The following is a 23,640-nucleotide window of genomic DNA, read 5'->3' on the forward strand; positions in this document are numbered from 1 at the left end:
TTACCATGATAAGGGTTTAAGATTAAAGCATGATAGTAATCATTTGAATATGTTTGAATGTTCTTAATTGTTCTTATATGTTCTTCACATGTTCTTGGTTGTTCATCACATGTTCATGCATAAACACTAGTTTTAATCTTAAATCTACATCAAAAATATGAAAAACATGTTTCTTTCATAATTCTTTCAACTCCTTGAATCTAGGTTATCACCATCCACACACATTCACTAGAATTTATTTGTCAATCCAAACGAAGTGCTTAATAAATTGAATTAGGGTTTATCACATGCACACACTTTAAATTCAACATGAAATTGATTGACAACATATTGGATGATATGATATGATTGTTGGCCACCATAGTCTAGAAGACCGGTTTCACCGGGCAAGGTGGGTGCCTAACACCTTCCCACCTCGTAACATAGCCTCCGAACTTAGATCAAGGGTTAGTAGATCAAGTGCTTATCCTTGTAATTTTCAATTTCTAGATTGTAACTAGGAAACAAAGCCATGTACTTTATTTTAGATTGTATCTAGGACCAAAGCCATGTAATTTTCCTATGATCAATGTAAATTCAAATTTCAAATTAATAAAATGAGGAATTTTTCAACTATGGTTTTCTTATTTTTCCAACAATTAAATAAGTGGCGACTCCATTGTAAAACCCTCAATCTAAAGGGGAAAATATAACTAGTCGAACCTCCATTTTGAGAGGCAACACACGACTCCACCCATTCACGTGGGTTTGGCCCAACATCCATCAAAACGGGCCGGGGACGCGGTCTCTCACATCAGCTAAATTGGGGGAAGTAGTATTCATGTACTAGACCCACCAAAGAAAGTATCTTTTGCGTTACGGAATTTTATACTTTATAATGCTTACAATATGAGCTTCACTATTATGCTCCTTTATCTATATTATTTACCCACACTTTATTTATGATATATCTTACAAAAATTCATGGGTTGTGCCTTTTAAAATAATTCTAAGTATGATGATTTGTTTACTAACAGTTATGCCATCATTAAACCTTGATCAAGACAAACAAAAAAATCACAATTTTTTTTTGCAGGAAAAAAAATCACAATTTTTCTCCTTTTACAAGGTAATGCATTAATTTTTTTTACCCCTATTAAGAAAATATGATCTACTTTAAATTCAATCACATCGTTATGATTACCGAAACTAACGTGTGTATATAAATGTCAATAACATAAAAATTGTAGGCGAAACTACACTATTGGTCTCTGAAGTTTACTCTGTGTGCACAATTGGTCTCTCAAGTTTGAAACGAGCACAATTAGTCCCTTAAGTTTTAAAACTGAGTTGTGTTAGTCCTTTTACAAACTGTTGTTAACGGTGTTACTTACATGGCTAACGAAATAATGACTTGACACTTTTTTTAATGATGTGGCATGTTTTTAATTAAAAAAAAAAAAAAAAATAGTTTCCACCTTAGATGAAATTGAAAAATCATATTGACAGCAACCCCCACCTCCACCCCAACCACCACGACGGCAACCCACACCTTCAACACCATGAACCCACAAAAAATCCAATCCAAAATCAGCATCTACCTTGCATTTGATCTAGCCAATCAGAATTCAAAGCCGAAAATCAAGCCAAAAAAAAAAAAAAAAAACCCCAATCAACAAGTGCAATTTACATGACCAAAGACCAAAAAAAAAAAAAACCCAGATAAAATCACAAAGAGAAAACCCAGATGAAACCCAGCGATTACCCCATCGGAACCCACCCTTCACTAGAGAAGGCGATTAGAAAGAGAGGGAGGCAATTAGACAGGTCCATACCTATACCGTTTTCACTCTCAATCTCCCTCTCTCATCTCTCTCTCCGTTTGTGGCTTAGTGCTTCACTACCTCCCTTTATTGAAAACCCTCTCAGGTATTGCTAATTTTTGTCTTCGCCGGTGTAATACTTGAGATGGGAGGACGAACGTAGCTCAGTGGTTGTGCGAGAGGAGGAGGGAGGCGGGTCAGTGGCTGTCGTCGGCGGCTGTTAGGGCTTGTGCTGTTGCCAGTGGTAGCTACGGCTTGGGCTATTGCTGGCGGTGGCTAGGGTTTGATTTCTTCCCTTTCTCCCTTTCTCTCTCGTTAAACTCACAACAGGTAGAAAATAAATTTTTTAATTTGGTACCAGTGATTTTTTTTTTCTTAGGTGTAAATTTAGTTTCTAATTTTTTAATTAAAAACATGCCACATCATTAAAAAAAAAAGTCAAGTCTTTGTTCCATTAGCCACGTAAGTAACACCGTTAACAATAGTTAGTAAAAGGACCAAATCAACTCAGTTTTAAAACTTAAGGGACTAATTGTGCTCGCTTCAAACGTGATGGACCAATTGCGCACACAGAATAAACTTCAAGGACTAATAGTGTAGTTTTGCCAAAATTGTATATTTAAAATATAGTGAGGAAAATTACAAATATACCCGTGCATGGTGCATGTAGAGCTTTGCATTTTTTTTTTTTTTTAAATATTAGATTTAAACTTATGAAATAAAAATTTATAGGAGTGTTTAACTTTGTTACAATTCAACGGCAAAACACTTTGTTACGAGAAGTTACACAATACGTTGCATAAAGATAAGGATGAGGGTTTATTTTATTTTTTATTTATTTATAATTTTTTTTAAAATTTTTAATAATTTATAAGAAATGTAAGCTAACAGTTATTTGAATTCAAAAGGAATATGTGGGGTTGTTTTGAAGGAGACGCTGATAATAGGAGGTTAAAAATTGTGGGTTTTATTTGATGTATTTGTTATTATTAGTTGAAACCTTGTGAATGAGTAGAATGTTAGGATATTTTGGACATCCAAAATGTGAATTTCAAATGAAGAAAATCCCTTAAATAGTAATATAGAGTATAAAAGTATAGAAGTAGATATAAAATTTATAGAAATAGATATAAAATCAGAGATATAAATATAACTATAAATATAGATTATATAAGTTTATGAGCAAAATTGCAAAGGATTTCAAATTAGTATGATCATGTTAACGGGTGTCTTTAAACTATTATAAGAAAGTTTTATCACCATTTTTATTGTCAAACAAATTTTTTTTTTCTATAATAATTTTTTTAAAAAATATCTTATAAATCAATGCAATTACAGTATCCATTAACTTTCCCCCTGTAAACCTATGATCCACAACATGAAATATGGCTGGATAAATCGAATTTTTATATTAAAACCAGTTTCTAAATTCCCTCTCTTGCAAAAAAAAAAAAAAATTATATATATAATATTATTTTACAGATAATAATTTAATTTAATTTATTTTAAAAAAAAAGAGGCAAAATTATTCAAAAACCTTATGTTGGGTCCCACTCCGTTTATATGTCATTTTGAATTTATTAAATACAATTGTTATATAAATAAGTTGTTACCTTTATCTGTGGTTTCTGCTCACTCTTTCTCAGATCTGATCCAAACACCACCAAGGTGAGACAGACAGACCTCTTCTCTCCTCTGCACCATTTTCATTTTCCGTTTGTTTCCCGAGAAACCCATAAAAAAAAGTGTTTTTTTTTCCTTCTTCATGTTCCATAGTTCTAAGAGCTTTTAATATCTTAAAAAGAAAATGTGATTTCCTTCTGGGCTATTTTAAATTTTTTTTCTCACCAGCCAAACGGAGTTCTGGTGTTGAAAGATTTCTGTGGATCTTGTATGTTACAATTACTCTGATTTTCTTTTCATCACTTCCTAAGTGGATCTATAATGGTGTTTATATATTTATTTGTTCTTTTTGCTTGAAGTTTTTTGTTGCTAGAAATTCTATTATGATTTGTGTAATAATGGCTTTACCATGAATTAGAATCACATGCTTTAGGACCTGAAAAAAGTTTACTGTAATGTGGGTTTGAGTTGATTCAAGTGGTGGATTAGTTTGCTTTTGTTATGTCTAATTAGAAATTTAACATGACCACCCACAATTGCCAATGACTTGTAGTGTTGGGTTAAGCTACAAACCTTAACACAATGGATCTAAAAGCTTTTTATTGCTGTTTTAAAGCTAATTTCTGCACTTTGATTGTAATTGGAGTGAATTGTAACATGGGTTTCTCTTTAAAATTGCTTATTTTTATGATTATGATGCAAACACCTTAAGAAATGCTTTCATAAGAGCTACTTTTTGGATTCATTGGAGGTGGTATTAAGTCCTTAGTTTCTATTTGTTTTTTTGCCTCTGTGTCTAACATTTACATAAAATGAGTTGTTGTAGTAAGATATTTTTTGTTGTAGGTAAATATCTTTAGGTTTACATAATTGCACTATTTTCCTTTTTATAAAGAAATTCTCCCTATAAGAGTGTTTAGGTCCTGGCCACAAAATGTGGCACTGAATCACAATGTGCATAGGAAATAGTCTCTAAGCTGCCATTTCAAGGTTCATGTGTGATGGGATGTTTATGCTTCTCCTTTGTAATGCATAAATTCCTGGGTTTTTTTTTTGGTGTGTGTGTGGAAATGCTATCAATTTTGGTATATAGGTTGATATTAGTGTCTACTGTGGTCGCTGATTTTCTATTTCTTATATAGGAGTTAAAATCAGAGGTCATGGGCCGTGGAGTCAGTGCCGGTGGGGGACAGAGTTCTTTGGGCTACTTGTTTGGAAGTGATGAGGCTCCAAAACCCTCCACAAACAAAAACAATGCCGAAGCTCCTGTGAATCAAGGACAGGTTACAAATAATTCACCTGCTCAGAACTCCACTCCTGCTGCACCACCTGAAGAGCCTGGTAAGCAGATTCCAGCAGGCATTCAGGGTAACACCCAAAACAACTATTTCCGAGCTGATGGTCAGAACTGCGGCAACTTCATCACGGTAAGATCTTTGTCACAGTTTTCATTTTTGCTTTGAGTTAAACATGTTTAACATTAAATTTTTGTAAGATCAGATATTATTTTAGTGAAAATTATTGCACAAGATTCTTGATTGGGGACTTCGCCCTTTAGTTTGTTAAATTTTGCTTGTCATTCATTTGAGTCTAGGTGGATTTATTATTGAACAACATGGATAGTGCAAGTGCATATCAATGCTGCTATTAAAAAGAAAATGAGAAGGGGGGGTGGGGGGAGGTAACCTTGTTCTAAGGATGGATTTGTTTTTTATGGACTTAAAAAAGATTTGATATGATTTTAATTATTTTCACCATTTAAAGAGATGCTTCATTAAAAGGGTGTATGGAGGTAACTACAGGTACTATGGTTCATGATGTTGAAAAGTTTTTGATGGGCTAGAAACTTTGCTCATGATGTCTTGGAGTTTCCGGTAACATTATTGGTATAAAACTCTATAAAGAGATATCATCATGGACCATCTACTCTGGTTTGAAGTGATACCATTGAAGGTTGTGAGACATATAGGGAACCTTTAGGTATCTGCTGCAGCAGTTGTGGAGGTCATACATATCTAATATACCCCACCTGAACTGAGTGGAACTTCATTTTCTGCTTTGTAAATCTGTTGGTGTGAATCGAAATGTTTTTTTCTTTTTTCCCTTTTGTTATTATCCTTGCCGTGTTGTTAAATGTGGAACTTGTTAGTGGTGAAAACTGACAAGTCTAGTTGGAATTTGAAATGGAAATGAGTAATTGGAGAATTTTGCCTCTTATATGCAACTATATTATTTCATCTTGGATTGAACATCCTTCACCATGTGAAGGTTGAGTTACTGGGCAAACAAACACTTTAGATTACTGAAACTCATATTTTTAATACCTTGGTTCATTCTGAAGAAGGGCAAAGCCTATTTCTCTTTATATTAAAGAGGTCATACTTACAAAATGTATGATGAAATCATGTTTACGCAGTTGCATAGTCATTGTAGATTTTTGTTATATCTTTTGCTGTATACAGTCGCATGGACAAAGTTTTCCTTAATTTCTAGAAATTTTATCTGGACAGGATCGGCCTTCAACAAAGGTCCATGCAGCTCCTGGTGGTGGATCTTCCCTGGGTTACCTGTTTGGAGATGGTGGCAAATAAGGCCTCATGTCTTCAACAATGGAAGCATTACTTGCTGTTGTTCTAGAGCTAATTGTAATCGGACAAACAATATGTCTCTATCTCTTAGGCAATGGATGCGTTTTACTTTTGTCTGATGTATTGCATGGTATCTTGCATGTTGTTTTCTGTTCGGATTGGGCTTTCTTAGGATACTCCTGATATGCTTAAGTTGGTGAAAACATCGTCAGTACCCAACTTAATGCCTGCTTCCTGCGAAGTAAACAATGTGCTGTAATCCTTTTATTTTATATGAGTTGCTTTCATTGCCGTCTTCTATTTTATTTTTTGTGATTGTGGCTTAGAGTAACATAACGATATCATTAATTTGATACTGTTGACGCAATTGAAAAATGTTAAATGTTTCCTAAGGTTTCCATTTGTGAGAGAGAGAGAGAGAGAGCATTTTTATGATTTATGTTTACCTCAGCTTGACCCTTTTTGGGGGGTAGCATAAGCCTGCTCAAAAAAGTTGGGATGAGTTGTATTTTCACCTTCATTTAAAAATGTCGGAATTCAGTGTATTGAACAAGTACCATGCTTTGAAGCTTCTCTAAGATTTCACATCAGTTTCTGACTTTCAGTGCTTTGCTACTTAACTCAATCAGTAAATCCAAAAACATTCAAGTAAAAAAGTTGTCCCAATAATGAGATATATAAAGCCAATTTATCTTTATGTGTAGATTACATATGTCAAGTCAAGAACCTTGGAATAAAGAAAAAGGATTCAAATCCTCCTCTCCTCTCCTCTCTTCTATTATTGTAACTAACAAATTATTTTACCTTCCCCACATAAAAAATAAGAAACAAAACAAAAAAACATTAAAGAAATATTGTCTCATGTCTAGATTGCATATGAACTGAGTTTTTAATAAAAGCTTGACTTGATTTTAATAGAACAATAAGATTTGAAACCTATGGTTATTCTTTACACTTGCAAAAAAAAAAAAAAATTATATATATAATATTATTTTACAGATAATAATTTAATTTAATTTATTTTAAAAAAAAAGAGGCAAAATTATTCAAAAACCTTATGTTGGGTCCCACTCCGTTTATATGTCATTTTGAATTTATTAAATACAATTGTTATATAAATAAGTTGTTACCTTTATCTGTGGTTTCTGCTCACTCTTTCTCAGATCTGATCCAAACACCACCAAGGTGAGACAGACAGACCTCTTCTCTCCTCTGCACCATTTTCATTTTCCGTTTGTTTCCCGAGAAACCCATAAAAAAAAGTGTTTTTTTTTCCTTCTTCATGTTCCATAGTTCTAAGAGCTTTTAATATCTTAAAAAGAAAATGTGATTTCCTTCTGGGCTATTTTAAATTTTTTTTCTCACCAGCCAAACGGAGTTCTGGTGTTGAAAGATTTCTGTGGATCTTGTATGTTACAATTACTCTGATTTTCTTTTCATCACTTCCTAAGTGGATCTATAATGGTGTTTATATATTTATTTGTTCTTTTTGCTTGAAGTTTTTTGTTGCTAGAAATTCTATTATGATTTGTGTAATAATGGCTTTACCATGAATTAGAATCACATGCTTTAGGACCTGAAAAAAGTTTACTGTAATGTGGGTTTGAGTTGATTCAAGTGGTGGATTAGTTTGCTTTTGTTATGTCTAATTAGAAATTTAACATGACCACCCACAATTGCCAATGACTTGTAGTGTTGGGTTAAGCTACAAACCTTAACACAATGGATCTAAAAGCTTTTTATTGCTGTTTTAAAGCTAATTTCTGCACTTTGATTGTAATTGGAGTGAATTGTAACATGGGTTTCTCTTTAAAATTGCTTATTTTTATGATTATGATGCAAACACCTTAAGAAATGCTTTCATAAGAGCTACTTTTTGGATTCATTGGAGGTGGTATTAAGTCCTTAGTTTCTATTTGTTTTTTCGCCTCTGTGTCTAACATTTACATAAAATGAGTTGTTGTAGTAAGATATTTTTTGTTGTAGGTAAATATCTTTAGGTTTACATAATTGCACTATTTTCCTTTTTATAAAGAAATTCTCCCTATAAGAGTGTTTAGGTCCTGGCCACAAAATGTGTCACTGAATCACAATGTGCATAGGAAATAGTCTCTAAGCTGCCATTTCAAGGTTCATGTGTGATGGGATGTTTATGCTTCTCCTTTGTAATGCATAAATTCCTGGGTTTTTTTTTTGGTGTGTGTGTGGAAATGCTATCAATTTTGGTATATAGGTTGATATTAGTGTCTACTGTGGTCGCTGATTTTCTATTTCTTATATAGGAGTTAAAATCAGAGGTCATGGGCCGTGGAGTCAGTGCCGGTGGGGGACAGAGTTCTTTGGGCTACTTGTTTGGAAGTGATGAGGCTCCAAAACCCTCCACAAACAAAAACAATGCCGAAGCTCCTGTGAATCAAGGACAGGTTACAAATAATTCACCTGCTCAGAACTCCACTCCTGCTGCACCACCTGAAGAGCCTGGTAAGCAGATTCCAGCAGGCATTCAGGGTAACACCCAAAACAACTATTTCCGAGCTGATGGTCAGAACTGCGGCAACTTCATCACGGTAAGATCTTTGTCACAGTTTTCATTTTTGCTTTGAGTTAAACATGTTTAACATTAAATTTTTTTTAAGATCAGATATTATTTTAGTGAAAATTATTGCACAAGATTCTTGATTGGGGACTTCGCCCTTTAGTTTGTTAAATTTTGCTTGTCATTCATTTGAGTCTAGGTGGATTTATTATTGAACAACATGGATAGTGCAAGTGCATATCAATGCTGCTATTAAAAAGAAAATGAGAAGGGGGGGTGGGGGGAGGTAACCTTGTTCTAAGGATGGATTTGTTTTTTATGGACTTAAAAAAGATTTGATATGATTTTAATTATTTTCACCATTTAAAGAGATGCTTCATTAAAAGGGTGTATGGAGGTAACTACAGGTACTATGGTTCATGACGTTGAAAAGTTTTTGATGGGCTAGAAACTTTGCTCATGATGTCTTGGAGTTTCCGGTAACATTATTGGTATAAAACTCTATAAAGAGATATCATCATGGACCATCTACTCTGGTTTGAAGTGATACCATTGAAGGTTGTGAGACATATAGGGAACCTTTAGGTATCTGCTGCAGCAGTTGTGGAGGTCATACATATCTAATATACCCCACCTGAACTGAGTGGAACTTCATTTTCTGCTTTGTAAATCTGTTGGTGTGAATCGAAATGTTTTTTTCTTTTTTCCCTTTTGTTATTATCCTTGCCGTGTTGTTAAATGTGGAACTTGTTAGTGGTGAAAACTGACAAGTCTAGTTGGAATTTGAAATGGAAATGAGTAATTGGAGAATTTTGCCTCTTATATGCAACTATATTATTTCATCTTGGATTGAACATCCTTCACCATGTGAAGGTTGAGTTACTGGGCAAACAAACACTTTAGATTACTGAAACTCATATTTTTAATACCTTGGTTCATTCTGAAGAAGGGCAAAGCCTATTTCTCTTTATATTAAAGAGGTCATACTTACAAAATGTATGATGAAATCATGTTTACGCAGTTGCATAGTCATTGTAGATTTTTGTTATATTTTTTGCTGTATATAGTCGCATGGACAAAGTTTTCCTTAATTTCTAGAAATTTTATCTGGACAGGATCGGCCTTCAACAAAGGTCCATGCAGCTCCTGGTGGTGGATCTTCCCTGGGTTACCTGTTTGGAGATGGTGGCAAATAAGGCCTCATGTCTTCAACAATGGAAGCATTACTTGCTGTTGTTCTAGAGCTAATTGTAATCGGACAAACAATATGTCTCTATCTCTTAGGCAATGGATGCGTTTTACTTTTGTCTGATGTATTGCATGGTATCTTGCATGTTGTTTTCTGTTCGGATTGGGCTTTCTTAGGATACTCCTGATATGCTTAAGTTGGTGAAAACATCGTCAGTACCCAACTTAATGCCTGCTTCCTGCGAAGTAAACAATGTGCTGTAATCCTTTTATTTTATATGAGTTGCTTTCATTGCCGTCTTCTATTTTATTTTTTGTGATTGTGGCTTAGAGTAACATAACGATATCATTAATTTGATACTGTTGACGCAATTGAAAAATGTTAAATGTTTCCTAAGGTTTCCATTTGTGAGAGAGAGAGAGAGAGAGCATTTTTATGATTTATGTTTACCTCAGCTTGACCCTTTTTGGGGGGTAGCATAAGCCTGCTCAAAAAAGTTGGGATGAGTTGTATTTTCACCTTCATTTAATGGTTAAGAGTCCGTTTGGTTTGTGTTTTCAAACAACATTTTTTAGTTTTTAAACAACATTTCACGCATTTTAACACACTTTTTCACCCACACGTATTTCAAAAAATTACCTCAGAATAACAATTTTTGGGGGCAAACATAACCCTGCTCAAAAAAGTTGGGATGAGTTGTATTTTCACCTTCACTTAAAAATGTCGGAATTCAGTGTATTGAACAAGTACCATACTTTGAAGCTTCTCTAAGATTTCACATCAGTTTCTGACTTTCAGTGCTTTGCTACTTAACTCAATCAGTAAATCCAAAAACATTCAAGTAAAAAAGTTGTCCCAATAATGAGATATATAAAGCCAATTTATCTTTATGTGTAGATTACATATGTCAAGTCAAGAACCTTGGAATAAAGAAAAAGGATTCAAATCCTCCTCTCCTCTCCTCTCTTCTATTATTGTAACTAACAAATTATTTTACCTTCCCCACATAAAAAATAAGAAACAAAACAAAAAAACATTAAAGAAATATTGTCTCATGTCTAGATTGCATATGAACTGAGTTTTTAATAAAAGCTTGACTTGATTTTAATAGAACAATAAGATTTGAAACCTATGGTTATTCTTTACATTATAATTACTCTTTTTCGTAAACATGAGTGTTCAATTTTACGCTTGCTTGTTAAAGGATTAATAATGAATCAAATATGACAAAAATACACTCATCATTTTAGATAAAACTTCGGCCCATTAAATCTATATTGGCTTGCACATGTTCAAGGAGATGGAAGGACTACACATGCTCAAGAGAACAGTCAAATACTCGAAGAGATCTAGATACTCTTATTTTAAAATTGAAAAAAAAAAAAAATCTATATTGGCTGAATATGTAACAAAATATATTCAAAAAGGTTAAAATTCTTACTAGAGTAACAAAGTAAAAAAAAAAAAATTAAATGCTTTTATTCTATACTAGACTTATCACACACGCTTTTGTGAGTGTGCAATTAGGCTCAAGATAAAATAAAAAGTTGATCAAAATAGACTCAACATTACAAAACATTACAAAGGAATCAAATAAATACCTTAATAGAAATTAAGACTGGGCTTGTAGTCAACGATCTCTGTCTCTCTCGCCAAGCTCTTTGTCAACAGCAAACACTTTTAAATACATACCTCAGTAAAAATTCTTTTCCCCATATAAATTAGATATAATGTACCTTTAAATATTGAAATTCAATGGATTTCAAAGATTTCTGCATTTGATTCTGTCATGAAACTGGTGGGTTTGTTAATTAGAATGAACCTATGAAGTAGGAAGGTGGGAGACGTGATATGCTTGATAGTGGCTAAAGAGAGCTGAGATAGCAGTGGGTAGATGCAGTTTTAACATGTTCAAATGAGGGCAATTTTGTACCATAAAAAGTTGAAATCCAATAGGACATTTGAATTTACTGATTTAAATTTATTGATTGGAATAAGAATTGTAATAAGTAAAAAAATTTGAGATTTGAACAAAAGAAAGATGATATATATTAGTGTGGATGGATGGTGATTTATGATAACTGTATAGAATTTGAATAAAAAAAAATTTGGAATGCTTTAAAGAATTTAAAAAATAAAATAAAATAAAATTTTCAAATAAGAACGAGTGGTTTTTACGTGAAGTAGTGGGCTTTTTTTTTTTAGAAGAAGTAAATTTGTATTTTTTTTTTATAAACATAATTGAAGTATTTGAATTCAAATAGATAACAAATACAAATAGAAATTAGATATTTGAGTACAAATGGGTGGTGAGAATTTTTTTTCATGAGAGAGTAATGGTATTTTTTTTTTTTGAAAAAGTAATTTGTTTTAAAAAAAATAATTAAAGTATTTAAATTCAAATAGATAACAAATACAAATAGGAATTATATATTTGAATACAAATGAATGGAGAGAAATTTTTTTTTTTTCCCTTGTGTACGAACATAATTGATTTTTTTTTTTTTTTTAAGATAAAACATAATTGAAGTATTTGAATTTAAATAAATAACAAATATAGATAGAAACCAAATATTTGAATTTTTTTTCCTTTTGTACGTGAGATAGTATTACCCTTTTAACATTTTTTTTTTTTTTTTTTTTGTAGAAAATAAAATTAAACTAAGGAAAATATTATTTCAAAATTTGTATGAAAATATTTTGGTATGTCAAAAGTTGAAGACGAAACAGACGAATCATTTTATTAGTAGTATAGATAGATATATACACTGTTATCTACCAATAAAAAATTCAAGGGAAAAACAAAATTTCATAACTACCTCGTTCGAACCAACTTTAGAATATGCCTATATCTATTGGGACAGATCCGATCTATAAATAACCTTAGACATATGAAAAGAGGTGATATTCCATCCAAATTGCTGAGCTTAACAGGTCATAATAATTCAACCATATATGATATATATCAGCAACTGATTCAGTAAAATTCTTTAAAAGATCTAAATCCAATTTGTTATTAACCATTTTCAGATCACACAATCTAAATTGTATGGTACTACCACAGCACCACAGGCTCACAGCTGCTGCACTACCATATGGTAACAACCTATAAACCTAATCTGTGCAGTAATGGAAGAGATATCATACATACCCTAATCCAGCATGTTAATTTGCTCCTGCCGCAATTTGAATAAAAGAATTTAGCCAAACTCAACAAGCAACACACCCTGGCTGTCAATCTTTTAATCTATTACTGTGATTTTCTATTGAAGATACTAAAGCCAATAGAAACCATGGAATTACTGATACGGCATGAACACGTTTCTGGGGAAATAAATCAGGCATATAAATAAGTTCTTTCCTGTGAAACTCACAGAAAAGACAACTTTCCAAAGATTAAATTGTGATACATACAAAATGAAATGAAGCCTTCAAACATCAATTTCTTCTCCAGAAAAACAGATCTCGTAGACCGGAAGAAAATATTCAGTGGCTGAAGGCATTTCGACATCTCATGGAAAAATGGAGCCAGCAGGTGTATGTGCATTGCTGCAAACCCATTGATTCCTCTGCTACAAAGAAAGATAAAGCCTACTTGTAACAGTTAACAACTTTTGATAAGCACTCTTCTCCCCCTCCAAACAATGCTTTAATTTGAAGCAGAAAGTAATTAAGAATTCACCCTTTTCAGACAAGAACTTCTCCTACATACTACCATTAATCATGATCTTAGAACAAAAAACATTTAATTTAAAATCCCTTGTTAATAGGTGGCAGATCACCAGTTAGCGATTTCTGTATATCACCTGTCATATCAATCTATGATCACCTTCCAATGATGAATGTACAAAATGGCCGGTTTGTGTTTTAGGTTATGTTAAGATGTCAACCCTTGACCATGATTTCAAATTTATGTTGTTGCATCGCTGGTAGTAGCTGTCCTGTCGTCTGCCATCACAAAATGGAATTGTTATCAGTTCATCACAACTTGATTTATTATATCCAAGCACACACTAGAAATATTATACTGGTTCCATCCCTAAATAACATTTGTTTTATGTCCCAACCTTGACCATAAAAATAGTCCAAAAGTAAGTTGTGTGCTCTTGCACTAGCTTTATTATGGTGCTAACTACATATAAGAGAATCATCACTTTTAAATGACAAGTACAAGTTTAGAAATGGAAGAATAAATGACAGATAAAGAGTGATATTCCATTCAATGCCCTTTCCAAAAAAACTGTGCTCATTCCAATGTGGTCTATAGTTTTGGGATGGGGGAGCAGTAAGATATATTAAATTAAGACTACATTAAGCCACATGAAGTTCAAACATTTACTTCACTGGCTTTCAAGATACATCATTTCACCATCCATAAAATTTGGTATAAAACTGTTTATTTCCTGAACATTTATTCATGATAATGTCAACATTTGGTCTTCTAAACCAAAGGCCATGTGAATCACACTTAAGATATTTTAATTTCTGTATGGTTTCAAATGACTGATAATGTGACTGTAAAAATCAAATCATTTAATGGGCTCATTATTAAATTGAATATAAAAGATTGCAACATCATTTGGGGAACTTCTTAATTAATACAATGGCAATGCACAAACCATAAGATTAGAACCATCAGCGGTGCAATCTTGGGAGTGCCATGACCACACACAAGAAGCTCATTAGTTTCAACTCCAAGCCAGGTAGATTAATAAATGCAATGTAAATAATTCTGACTGTATGATATGCGAACAAGAAATCATACAGTAACAGGTGAAAGAAGACAGGGACAAGATCCTCTCCATTTCATGGTCAAGATTTTATTTCCTAGATTTGACTAAAATTTAAATGATGTGGTACTGAATACACCTTTAGATTTGCAATAATTTATTTGAACCATGAAATGAATCCATTTCAAATGAAGAGGATCCTAAGATGTGGAAAACAATTGCTCCTTATATGCATACCTTGGCTTGAGACAGTGTCCTTGGCTGTGGCAGCTGTGTTCTCCTTTGGAACTTCAGTACTGCAGTCTGGAGCATCATTTGTCCTATCCTCTATTGGAACTTCTTTGTTGGAGCTAGGTGCGTTATTTGTCTGATAATCCTCCAGATTAGGCATTGACTGTTCTGGGATTACATTGACCTGCATAAAGTCTGAAGTTAAAATGTAATTTCACACAGGATCTCCCACAACATCCCACATTAGACCAATCCTAGTGTGCATGGCAAAATGCAAGGCTAACCAGTCATCTTGTACAGCATAGTGGACATGAAACTAAGTATGATGCATGTGTTGTCATGCATGTACCACTTCCTTTTAATTTTCTTTTTCCCTTTCAAACACAGATAGCCTCACCACGATAAGCAGGCAGCAATATTTTTCCTTAAAAACAGAAAGGCACTTTGGCCAAAATAGAACTTTGATGAAGTTAGGTATATGGTGAATACATCATGTGAAAAAGAAGAATTGCAGAGGACTTGCTTTGGTGGAGAAACCATTTTAAAGGCCCCAAAAGTTTCTCAAATATATTGATGAACAGAAGCAGAACAGAAAAAAAGGGACCTTTCAATAGCATGAGCAACATACATTCAGTTGACAGAATGAATTATATAAACAACCACCACAATATAAATGATCATAAAGAGGCCGATTTGTGGCTATATTTCTGACAGCCGCTGTTTACAAAAATCTCCACTTATAAAGTTGTAGTATGTAATGCCCCACTTCAATTAGTCACAAAGTTTAACTGGTTCATGGTGTTTGTAAACTTGTTCAAAACAATTTTATTGGTTCTGCAAAGAGTAGCTTCTAAGAGTCTTTGTCCAACATAAGGGAAAGAAGATTACACCTTAGGGGGCTGAGATGTATCAGAAGATACTGGATTCTTTAAAGCAGGAATAGCAGCTTCTGTCTTGGACTCATGTACTGTGGGCTCCTTTCCATGAACTCCATCTACTAATCTGTGATCAATTGCGTCCTGCTTGGGTATTCTAGAACCTTTTGATTTGTTGTTGTAATCTCCATTTGACATAACATTACCAGCTTCTGCAGCAGTCCTCTTCCTGATTTGAGAATTGCAGTATTAGAACATAATACCTAAATAAATATATCATTGAAAAATGTGGTCATTGCTAGCAATCCCAAGTTACCAAAATGAAGTGAAATAAAAATAACAATATCCTCACCTACTGAAATTATGATTAGCTGCATGGTAAGAGTTTGGCTTGTTGGAAAACAATATTCCCCGAAGAGGCTTCCCATCAATGACAGTTTCAATAGTATATCCAACTGGGATGTTTTCTGTAACCTTGGCTTGAAATGTCTTCTTTCCTTGAGGAGATTGGGTTTGATTCAATGGGAAATTTTGTCTGCCTGCAATTAAAGCACCAAAATATTAGGTAATATCCTGTGTCAAGTACAAGTTTTACAAATATTACTTATATTCTTTTAACCATTAAACAAGAATTTCCAAATCAAACTATTATGTAAGTCAACAACATCAAATTTTTTTTTTTTTTTTTTAATATGCCCATTTGATTTCTTGAATACTCACACAAGTTTGATTAAGAAACCATGACTTTAAATGCATTTATACTTCATAACGTTGGCAAGAGTCACTTTATGCATGAAAATACATTGAGTAAACCACATACAATTAAAGTCTTTTAGGAATTTTCTACTGGACATTTCTTTGTCAAAATACTTCTCACTATACTAGATTCATGGATTATTTTGGACAAAAAAGTAGAGAATAATTCCATATTGTAATTGATGAATGGAAAGAGATTACAGATTTTAAAGCCAGCTCTCCCTTCCCCCTTTATATTTCTTCAAATCCAAGTTACCATCAATATATATCTTTATTCATAGCTAGTCAAAACTAAAAAATTCAAGCCAAGAATCTTATAATTCAAGCCAACAGAAACATCCCAAGTTCAATAATTTGTATCATATTTTTCAGTAATTTATCCAAAATATTAAGTAAAAAACAAAACCAAGTTATGGTGACTTGGATTACCATGAAACTTCCACAAAACATGTATGTAACTAGTTCTTTTCTTTTTTGAAAATTTTAAAGTGGCAGTTTGGATTAACTTTTAACTTTCAACTTACTTGTTTATATAACTTGTTAAAATCTCAAAATTTTCAGGTGCAATTGTACTTTTGCTTACGTTCAACAAATTAGCAAAAAGTTAATCCAAATGTTCATTAAATTATGGTTTTAAAAACCAGACTGGGGAATGAGGGGAAAAAAAAAAGGTAGACCCAAGATGAAGGTGAAACCTGAAAGGCCCCAGAAGCTCACAAAAAGAAGCCACTGAATGAACTTAGATACATATTTTTTAGGAAGTAATTTAATCAACCTATATACATTGTGGCAAAAAAAACAAAGAACTTTTTATTTTTATTTTCTTATTTATCACATCTTCATACACTACCGAAATTTATACAAAGAACTTAAATTCTATGCAGAAACATTATGCAAATTTTTCATAAGAAAAAATATGTTCATACCAGGTTGGCCAGTGGTAGGTACAATCATAGGTTGGTATGTATCAGCACCCATTCCAACCCTAACAAGAGCTTTGTCATGAGGAGGAGTGAGATTTTGCTCTTGACACTTTAGCTTTAGTTGCTTCCTAAGAGATAACTTATCTAGCCTCCATTCTTTTTCTCTGACGAGTCCTAAAAATTATAAATTATATTAGATTAGTAACAGATTCAAGATTCCATATTAAATCAAGATGTTAATCAATTCCCAAAACCAAATGTTACAAGAAGTAGGATCAAAAGTATAATTATGAGGTAAGTGTAAAGAACATGCAAAACCTGTGTACAAGTAATACATGTCATCCAGAGCCTCAAGACTTTTGTTGCATCCACCTAAGAATACAAGTACACCACCCTTCACTGGATCTAAACAGTCACCAGCCACCGAAAATCTGGCAGAAGGCCCATCACTTGTAGTGATGACCTTTGTCCATACACCAGTATCTGCACCAATTATGGAATATGGTAGATGATACAGAGGAAATATATAAAAACATAGCATATGGATAATATTATCAGTTCATTTCCTAAACAAGCAACTGAGAAGAAAAATAAATCATACAGCTATGAATATCAAGATCCAAAATTAGATGACAAACCATATATTTGGTTTCAGTTACTTTTTTTTTTTTTTTTTTTTTTGGCTTTTTCTGATATGTTTACCAGACTTGTAAATGTGAAAGTTGTGAGCAACAAAATTGCCAAGTCTACGAATTTGGGAAAATGAAATACAATTGACATTTGTTGAGGTTTTTGCTGCAGCTAGGACATGACCAAAGGGAGCAAATGAGTCTTCATTGTTCTTTAGTGCCTTGATTATCAATTCTAAGTCTCCTTCTAAAACAAAACTAGAGAAGCCAAGTTCTGCAGCAAAATAGATAGCTCTTGCCCCTGCCATCGCTTCAACTAGGTCTGATGAGTAGGGGAGTTGAATCTGCTCCGATAGGGATGCCAGCACCTGTCCAAACCCATCCTGAATAACAACTCCAAGACCAGCCTTATTGATGTCCTTGAAAGTTGCCTCGTCAAAGTTGATTTTTACGTAGTCATCAGGTGGAGAGTGCCAAGCAACAACTCGATTCGGTGTTGGGGTGTCCATCTGAATTCTTCTAACTCTGCTCTCCTTTTGGTAATCCAGTAAAGATTGTTAAGAAGTTTGAAGTACCTATGATATGGGATGGTCCTTGTTCAATCTCAGTTGGTTTCTGCGAAACCATATGTTCCACATGATGACCACCATTAAATCCACCTTGCTACCTGCATTTGAAACATAAAGAAGCAAGTCTTTTATATCTACAAATAAGCGAGCTTGACGGAATGAAAAGTCAGTTACTGCGTCCCAAATTGGAGAAAGTTTTGAGCACTCCCAGATTGCCTGTAGGACCGTCTCTTCAGCTTGTCCACAGTGTTCGCAATTGTCATTATTCAAAATCTTCCTTTTCTCTAGGTTTTTCTTTACTGGAATCACATCTCTGCTTTACCTCTATACAAAATTTTTGATTTTGTTTGGGACGTCGAGACCCCTATTAGTTTCCATAAGTCACTATTTTGGTCCGAATAGGCAAGTGATTGATTGTGGAGCTCTTCCTTGGCTAAGAATTTATAGCCTAATTTGACAGTGTATGAACCTGAAGCAATGAAAGGCCATGTGAGTGAGTTCGTAACGGGCTATTGCATAAGGGAATACTCTTTATCAAGCTTACCACCTGATTGTTGAACAGACCTTCAATAAGACAATCATCCCAGCTATGAGTCACCAGATCTATGAGGTCTTTTACTTTTATATCCTCAAAACCTTCTACAATATGTGATTGTATCCGTGGGTGCTCCAATGATGGCAGCCAAGCATCAAGCCACACACTAATGGACTCCCCACTTCCTACTCTCCATCTAGCACCTTTCAACAAGACATCCCGCCCCTTTAGGATACTTTGCCAAGCATAAGATCCTGAATGAGAATTTGAGGCCTCCAAAATCGAGCAATCCGGGAAGAATTTGGATTTGAAAACCCTATAAAATAGAGAATTCTGATTGTGCAAAAGCCTCCATGCTTGTTTTGCAAGTAATGCATCATTGAAAAGGGTTAAGTCTTTGAATCCCATACCCCTTCAGATTTTGGGAGGCATAGAGTTTCCCACTTGACCCAATGAATCTTCCTCCTGTCTCCTTTCTGACTCCACTAAAACTTTCTTATTAGGCTTTCAATTTCTGAATATAGACTAAATTGAAAAGTTATAGACTAAATTGAAATATGAAGTAAGAATAACGATTAACTTTGTAATTTACCCATAATTCTTATAAGATTTCTAGAAATAAAAGCATCTCATATTTTGGTAAGTTATAATTCTAAATTGATTAACCATGCATCACATTCTCTAAAATCTAGATGTAGAGTAATATAGATTTTCCCAAAGCAAATGTCACAATAAAATGAAACGAGAAATAAAGAATGAGCTAAGCTATTTTTTTTTTTTTGGCAAAAGAATGAGCTAAGCTAAAAGCCATAGTACATTTCTCAAGTAATTGCCCATACTCAACACATACCATCTAACAAGATCTAATAATTTTTGAACGCCTTCCTTGAAAACACCAAAATGAATCCAACAATTCTAAATACACTCAAATTAATTGGGAATTGGCCAATGGGCTATGGCTTGGCTAGCTAGGATGGAGCCATTTTTCATGTGCCACGTGTCAAGATATACTGCGTCCAGCGTAATGACCCATCTAAAGATGAGACCCTACCTTTCACCATTCTCCAAGTGCCACGTGTTAGAACCTTTTGAATCCCCCTCTGACCCCATATATTTCAAACTCTCTCTCCCCCCTCTGACACTTCACTCTCTTATTTATTCCACTTTAAATGATAATATTAATAGCCCCATAAAACAAATTTTAATACTAATTAAATAATAATAGCCATAATTTTATTAATTAGATAATAAAATTTTTTTAGAAGGAATTGGATAATAAATTAATAAATACTAATTCCCCTCCACCAAAAATAGTTTTCTCTTTTCCCATATGGGTAATTACCAATTAGCAATTAGTACTACTATATGACACTTGTTTTGGCAGTTTTGCGTGCATTTATTTATTTTGGGTTTTCATTTTGTTCTCTTCATCACAATTGCATGAACTCAAAAACACACCGCAAAATCCACTCAATCCCCAAGCAACCCATCTCTCTGTTTCTCTCTCTCTCTGTCTCTCTTTCTGAAAAGAGAAACAAAAATTTCACTTTCTGTCACTTTATCCTCAACTGGGTCTCTCTCTCTATTTTTGCCATTGAAAATCTCTCTGAGAAATGAGGTGGGAAAGAGTCCAACCCCATCACAAACAAAGCTCAGAAGGAGCTCAACAACAGCAACAGCAACAGCATGGAGTTGGTGACATATTTGGGCCAGGGAAGAGGTGGGGTCACACCTGCAACGCCATTAAAGGTGGCAGATTTCTCTATGTTTTTGGGTTATGGCAGAGACAACTGCCAGACCAACCAAGTACATGTCTTTGACACTGGTGGGTCTTCTTCTATTTACAAAGTTCCACACTTTATTAGTTTTTTTTCTCTGTGTTCTAGGATTTGTGCAAATATTGAGTTATTGACATTGTTGTTTGTGTTTTTTTTGTGATAAAGTTTGAATCTTTTCGATGTACTGGGGTTATTAAGCTTTGTGGGGGATGGCGTTGGACTTGTTTTTATGGTTTTGGTTGAGTTTATATTTTTGTCTACTGTTGTGGGGGCTTGTTGTTTGACATTAATGTTGTGATGGGTTCTTGTATGGCATTAGTTTTTTGGCTTTAATGCTTCCGTGTGTTTGCTTTTGAATTTTTATTGGTAAAGTTCCGATTTTGGTGGATTTTTGTTGTTGTTTAGAATCAATAGATGTCCTATTATGCACATGGCTTTGATGGGTTTTATGAAAAAATTTTGTTGTTACTTACAATTTTTCTTTATTATCTTACTAGATTCTTTATGGATTGTGTGTGTTTGGGGGTTTGTTAATGGGTTTGTCTTAGAATTTGGGTTTTTTTCAATTGTTTTTTCTTCCCTGATTTATTTTACTCATAGCATTTCCTTTACTGCACTTGCATGTTCATTTTTAAGTATTATTCATTTCCTCATTTCTAGTAGCTGATTTGCAGCTAACCAGACATGGAGCCAGCCTGCAATAAAAGGCACACCACCCACTCCGAGGGATAGCCACAGCTGCACCACTGTTGGTGATAATCTTTTTGTATTTGGGGAACGGATGGGATGAATCCTCTCAAGGATTTGCATATATTAGATACTTGTAAGTTATTTCTATTATTTAATGGCCTCTTCACACGAGAGGTTGCAGATAATCTGTTGCCCAAGTTTTGTTGAATTATATATTTTCTGCCAACTAGTGTAATTTCATTTTGCATTGCTGTGCTTTAGACTAGAAGCTAGAAAGTCTCGTTTATGTCTCTATCTCTTATTACAAATTCAACTAGTGTCATAGTTGCTAATGTGTTTAACATATCCATAGCTTCACACACATGGATATCTCCAAGTTTACGGGGTGATGGACCTGAGGCAAGGGAGGGTCATAGTGCAGCCCTTGTTGGTAAACGTCTAATTATATTTGGTGGCTGCGGGAAGTCTGCTAATAATAATGACGAAATATACTACAACGATCTTTATATATTGAATACAGGTAAATTTTCTACATAGTTGGTTACTAATAAAGATGTGTAGGTGCTAGCTGATTTGTTTGTAAAGCCTCTAGGTTTCTTTTTCAAAGACCTAGGTTTTTCTTCTGTTTTTTTTTCTTTGTTTGGGGCGAGGGGGGGGGGGGGTTTTGATGGTACTCAATTGACTTGTACACTCATTATATTCTTGTGGATAAAGGAAGATGTTCATCCTTTTTCTCTGACTGAATACTTGTAGAGACATTTGTATGGAAACGCGCTACAACATCAGGAACTCCACCATCTCCACGTGATAGTCATACTTGCTCATCTTGGAAGAACAAATTCATTGTGATTGGTGGTGAAGATGCACATGACTATTATTTGTCTGACGTCCATGTACTTGATACAGGTCATATATATTCTAGAATCCCAAGTCTAGTTGCCAATGAGAAAAATTGTTCCTTCTTGCAAAACTTGGTTGTGCCTAGTTCCAGGACTGTCATTTATGCATTGTATGTACTAATTAATAATTATATTCTTGGCATTTATTTTATTAGATACGCTAATTTGGAAGGAGCTGAACACTTCAGGCCATCTGTTGCCTCCCCGAGCTGGTCATGCAACTGTTGCTTTTGGCAAAAGCTTGTTTGTTTTTGGGGGATTTACTGATGCTCAAAATTTATACAATGACCTTTATGCGCTTGATGTTGGTATGTATGAATGTTATAATGTTTACATGTTTATACGGCTATTCTATTTTTTCCTTCATGATATTGTGCTGCAAGAATCTTTGTTGTAGAAGCCCATGGTGATTATTGGGTGGGCAAACATACAATGGAATTTTGAGTTCTTTTGGTTCAGGGTTGTTCCAGTGAATGGCTATGAACTGCCCTGTACCACATTCTAATTCACATTTACAAGTCTGGTAAACATATCAGAAAAAGCCAAAAAAAAAAAAAAAAAAAAAAGTAACTGAAACCAAATATATGGTTTGTCATCTAATTTTGGATCTTGATATTCATAGCTGTATGATTTATTTTTCTTCTCAGTTGCTTGTTTAGGAAATGAACTGATAATATTATCCATATGCTATGTTTTTATATATTTCCTCTGTATCATCTACCATATTCCATAATTGGTGCAGATACTGGTGTATGGACAAAGGTCATCACTACAAGTGATGGGCCTTCTGCCAGATTTTCGGTGGCTGGTGACTGTTTAGATCCAGTGAAGGGTGGTGTACTTGTATTCTTAGGTGGATGCAACAAAAGTCTTGAGGCTCTGGATGACATGTATTACTTGTACACAGGTTTTGCATGTTCTTTACACTTACCTCATAATTATACTTTTGATCCTACTTCTTGTAACATTTGGTTTTGGGAATTGATTAACATCTTGATTTAATATGGAATCTTGAATCTGTTACTAATCTAATATAATTTATAATTTTTAGGACTCGTCAGAGAAAAAGAATGGAGGCTAGATAAGTTATCTCTTAGGAAGCAACTAAAGCTAAAGTGTCAAGAGCAAAATCTCACTCCTCCTCATGACAAAGCTCTTGTTAGGGTTGGAATGGGTGCTGATACATACCAACCTATGATTGTACCTACCACTGGCCAACCTGGTATGAACATATTTTTTCTTATGAAAAATTTGCATAATGTTTCTGCATAGAATTTAAGTTCTTTG

At 34.0% G+C, this 23,640-nt stretch overlaps 4 protein-coding genes across 6 annotated transcripts; 3 read left to right on the forward strand and 1 right to left on the reverse strand.

The window, feature by feature from the left end:
- Positions 1-3,368: 3,368 nt before the first annotated feature.
- LOC111998392 (protein SPIRAL1-like 1) lies at positions 3,369-6,313 on the forward strand. Of its 2 annotated transcripts, none has more exons than XM_024030488.2 (3): positions 3,369-3,470; positions 4,568-4,852; positions 5,936-6,313. In XM_024030488.2, the coding sequence occupies exons 2-3, from the start codon at positions 4,586-4,588 to the stop codon at positions 6,014-6,016; spliced, it is 348 nt and encodes a 115-aa protein (XP_023886256.1). In that variant the 5' UTR covers positions 3,369-3,470; positions 4,568-4,585; the 3' UTR covers positions 6,017-6,313. The 2 variants fall into 2 exon arrangements, with proteins under 2 accessions (XP_023886256.1, XP_065635961.1); XM_065779889.1 differs by lacking the exon at positions 3,369-3,470 and adding an exon at positions 3,573-3,693.
- Positions 6,314-7,096: 783 nt separating this feature from the next.
- LOC136070230 (protein SPIRAL1-like 1) lies at positions 7,097-10,042 on the forward strand. 2 transcript variants are annotated; one of them, XM_065779890.1, is made up of 3 exons: positions 7,097-7,198; positions 8,296-8,580; positions 9,665-10,042. In XM_065779890.1, exons 2-3 carry the CDS (start codon positions 8,314-8,316, stop codon positions 9,743-9,745), a joined length of 348 nt encoding a protein of 115 aa, XP_065635962.1. In that variant the 5' UTR covers positions 7,097-7,198; positions 8,296-8,313; the 3' UTR covers positions 9,746-10,042. The 2 variants fall into 2 exon arrangements, with proteins under 2 accessions (XP_065635962.1, XP_065635963.1); XM_065779891.1 differs by lacking the exon at positions 7,097-7,198 and adding an exon at positions 7,301-7,421.
- A 2,932-nt stretch (positions 10,043-12,974) lies between these two features.
- Positions 12,975-17,809, reverse strand: LOC111998399 (uncharacterized). The gene is made up of 6 exons (XM_065779892.1): positions 17,572-17,809; positions 17,257-17,427; positions 15,927-16,113; positions 15,590-15,803; positions 14,706-14,883; positions 12,975-13,686 (listed from the first exon to the last, which is right to left on the reverse strand). Exons 1-6 carry the CDS (start codon positions 17,792-17,794, stop codon positions 13,649-13,651), a joined length of 1,011 nt encoding a protein of 336 aa, XP_065635964.1. The 5' UTR covers positions 17,795-17,809; the 3' UTR covers positions 12,975-13,648.
- A 2,528-nt stretch (positions 17,810-20,337) lies between these two features.
- LOC136070231 (uncharacterized) lies at positions 20,338-23,640 on the forward strand. Its single transcript, XM_065779893.1, is given in 9 exon segments — positions 20,338-20,757; positions 20,759-20,811; positions 21,439-21,534; positions 21,537-21,587; positions 21,807-21,974; positions 22,208-22,360; positions 22,509-22,661; positions 23,096-23,260; positions 23,405-23,640. Coding segments are annotated over 9 exon segments (1,218 nt in total). The 5' UTR covers positions 20,338-20,599; the 3' UTR covers positions 23,626-23,640.

This window comes from Quercus suber, unplaced genomic scaffold, assembly GCF_002906115.3.
Source record: "Quercus suber isolate HL8 unplaced genomic scaffold, Cork oak 2.0 scaffold_219, whole genome shotgun sequence".
NCBI classification, from domain to species: domain Eukaryota; kingdom Viridiplantae; phylum Streptophyta; class Magnoliopsida; order Fagales; family Fagaceae; genus Quercus; species Quercus suber.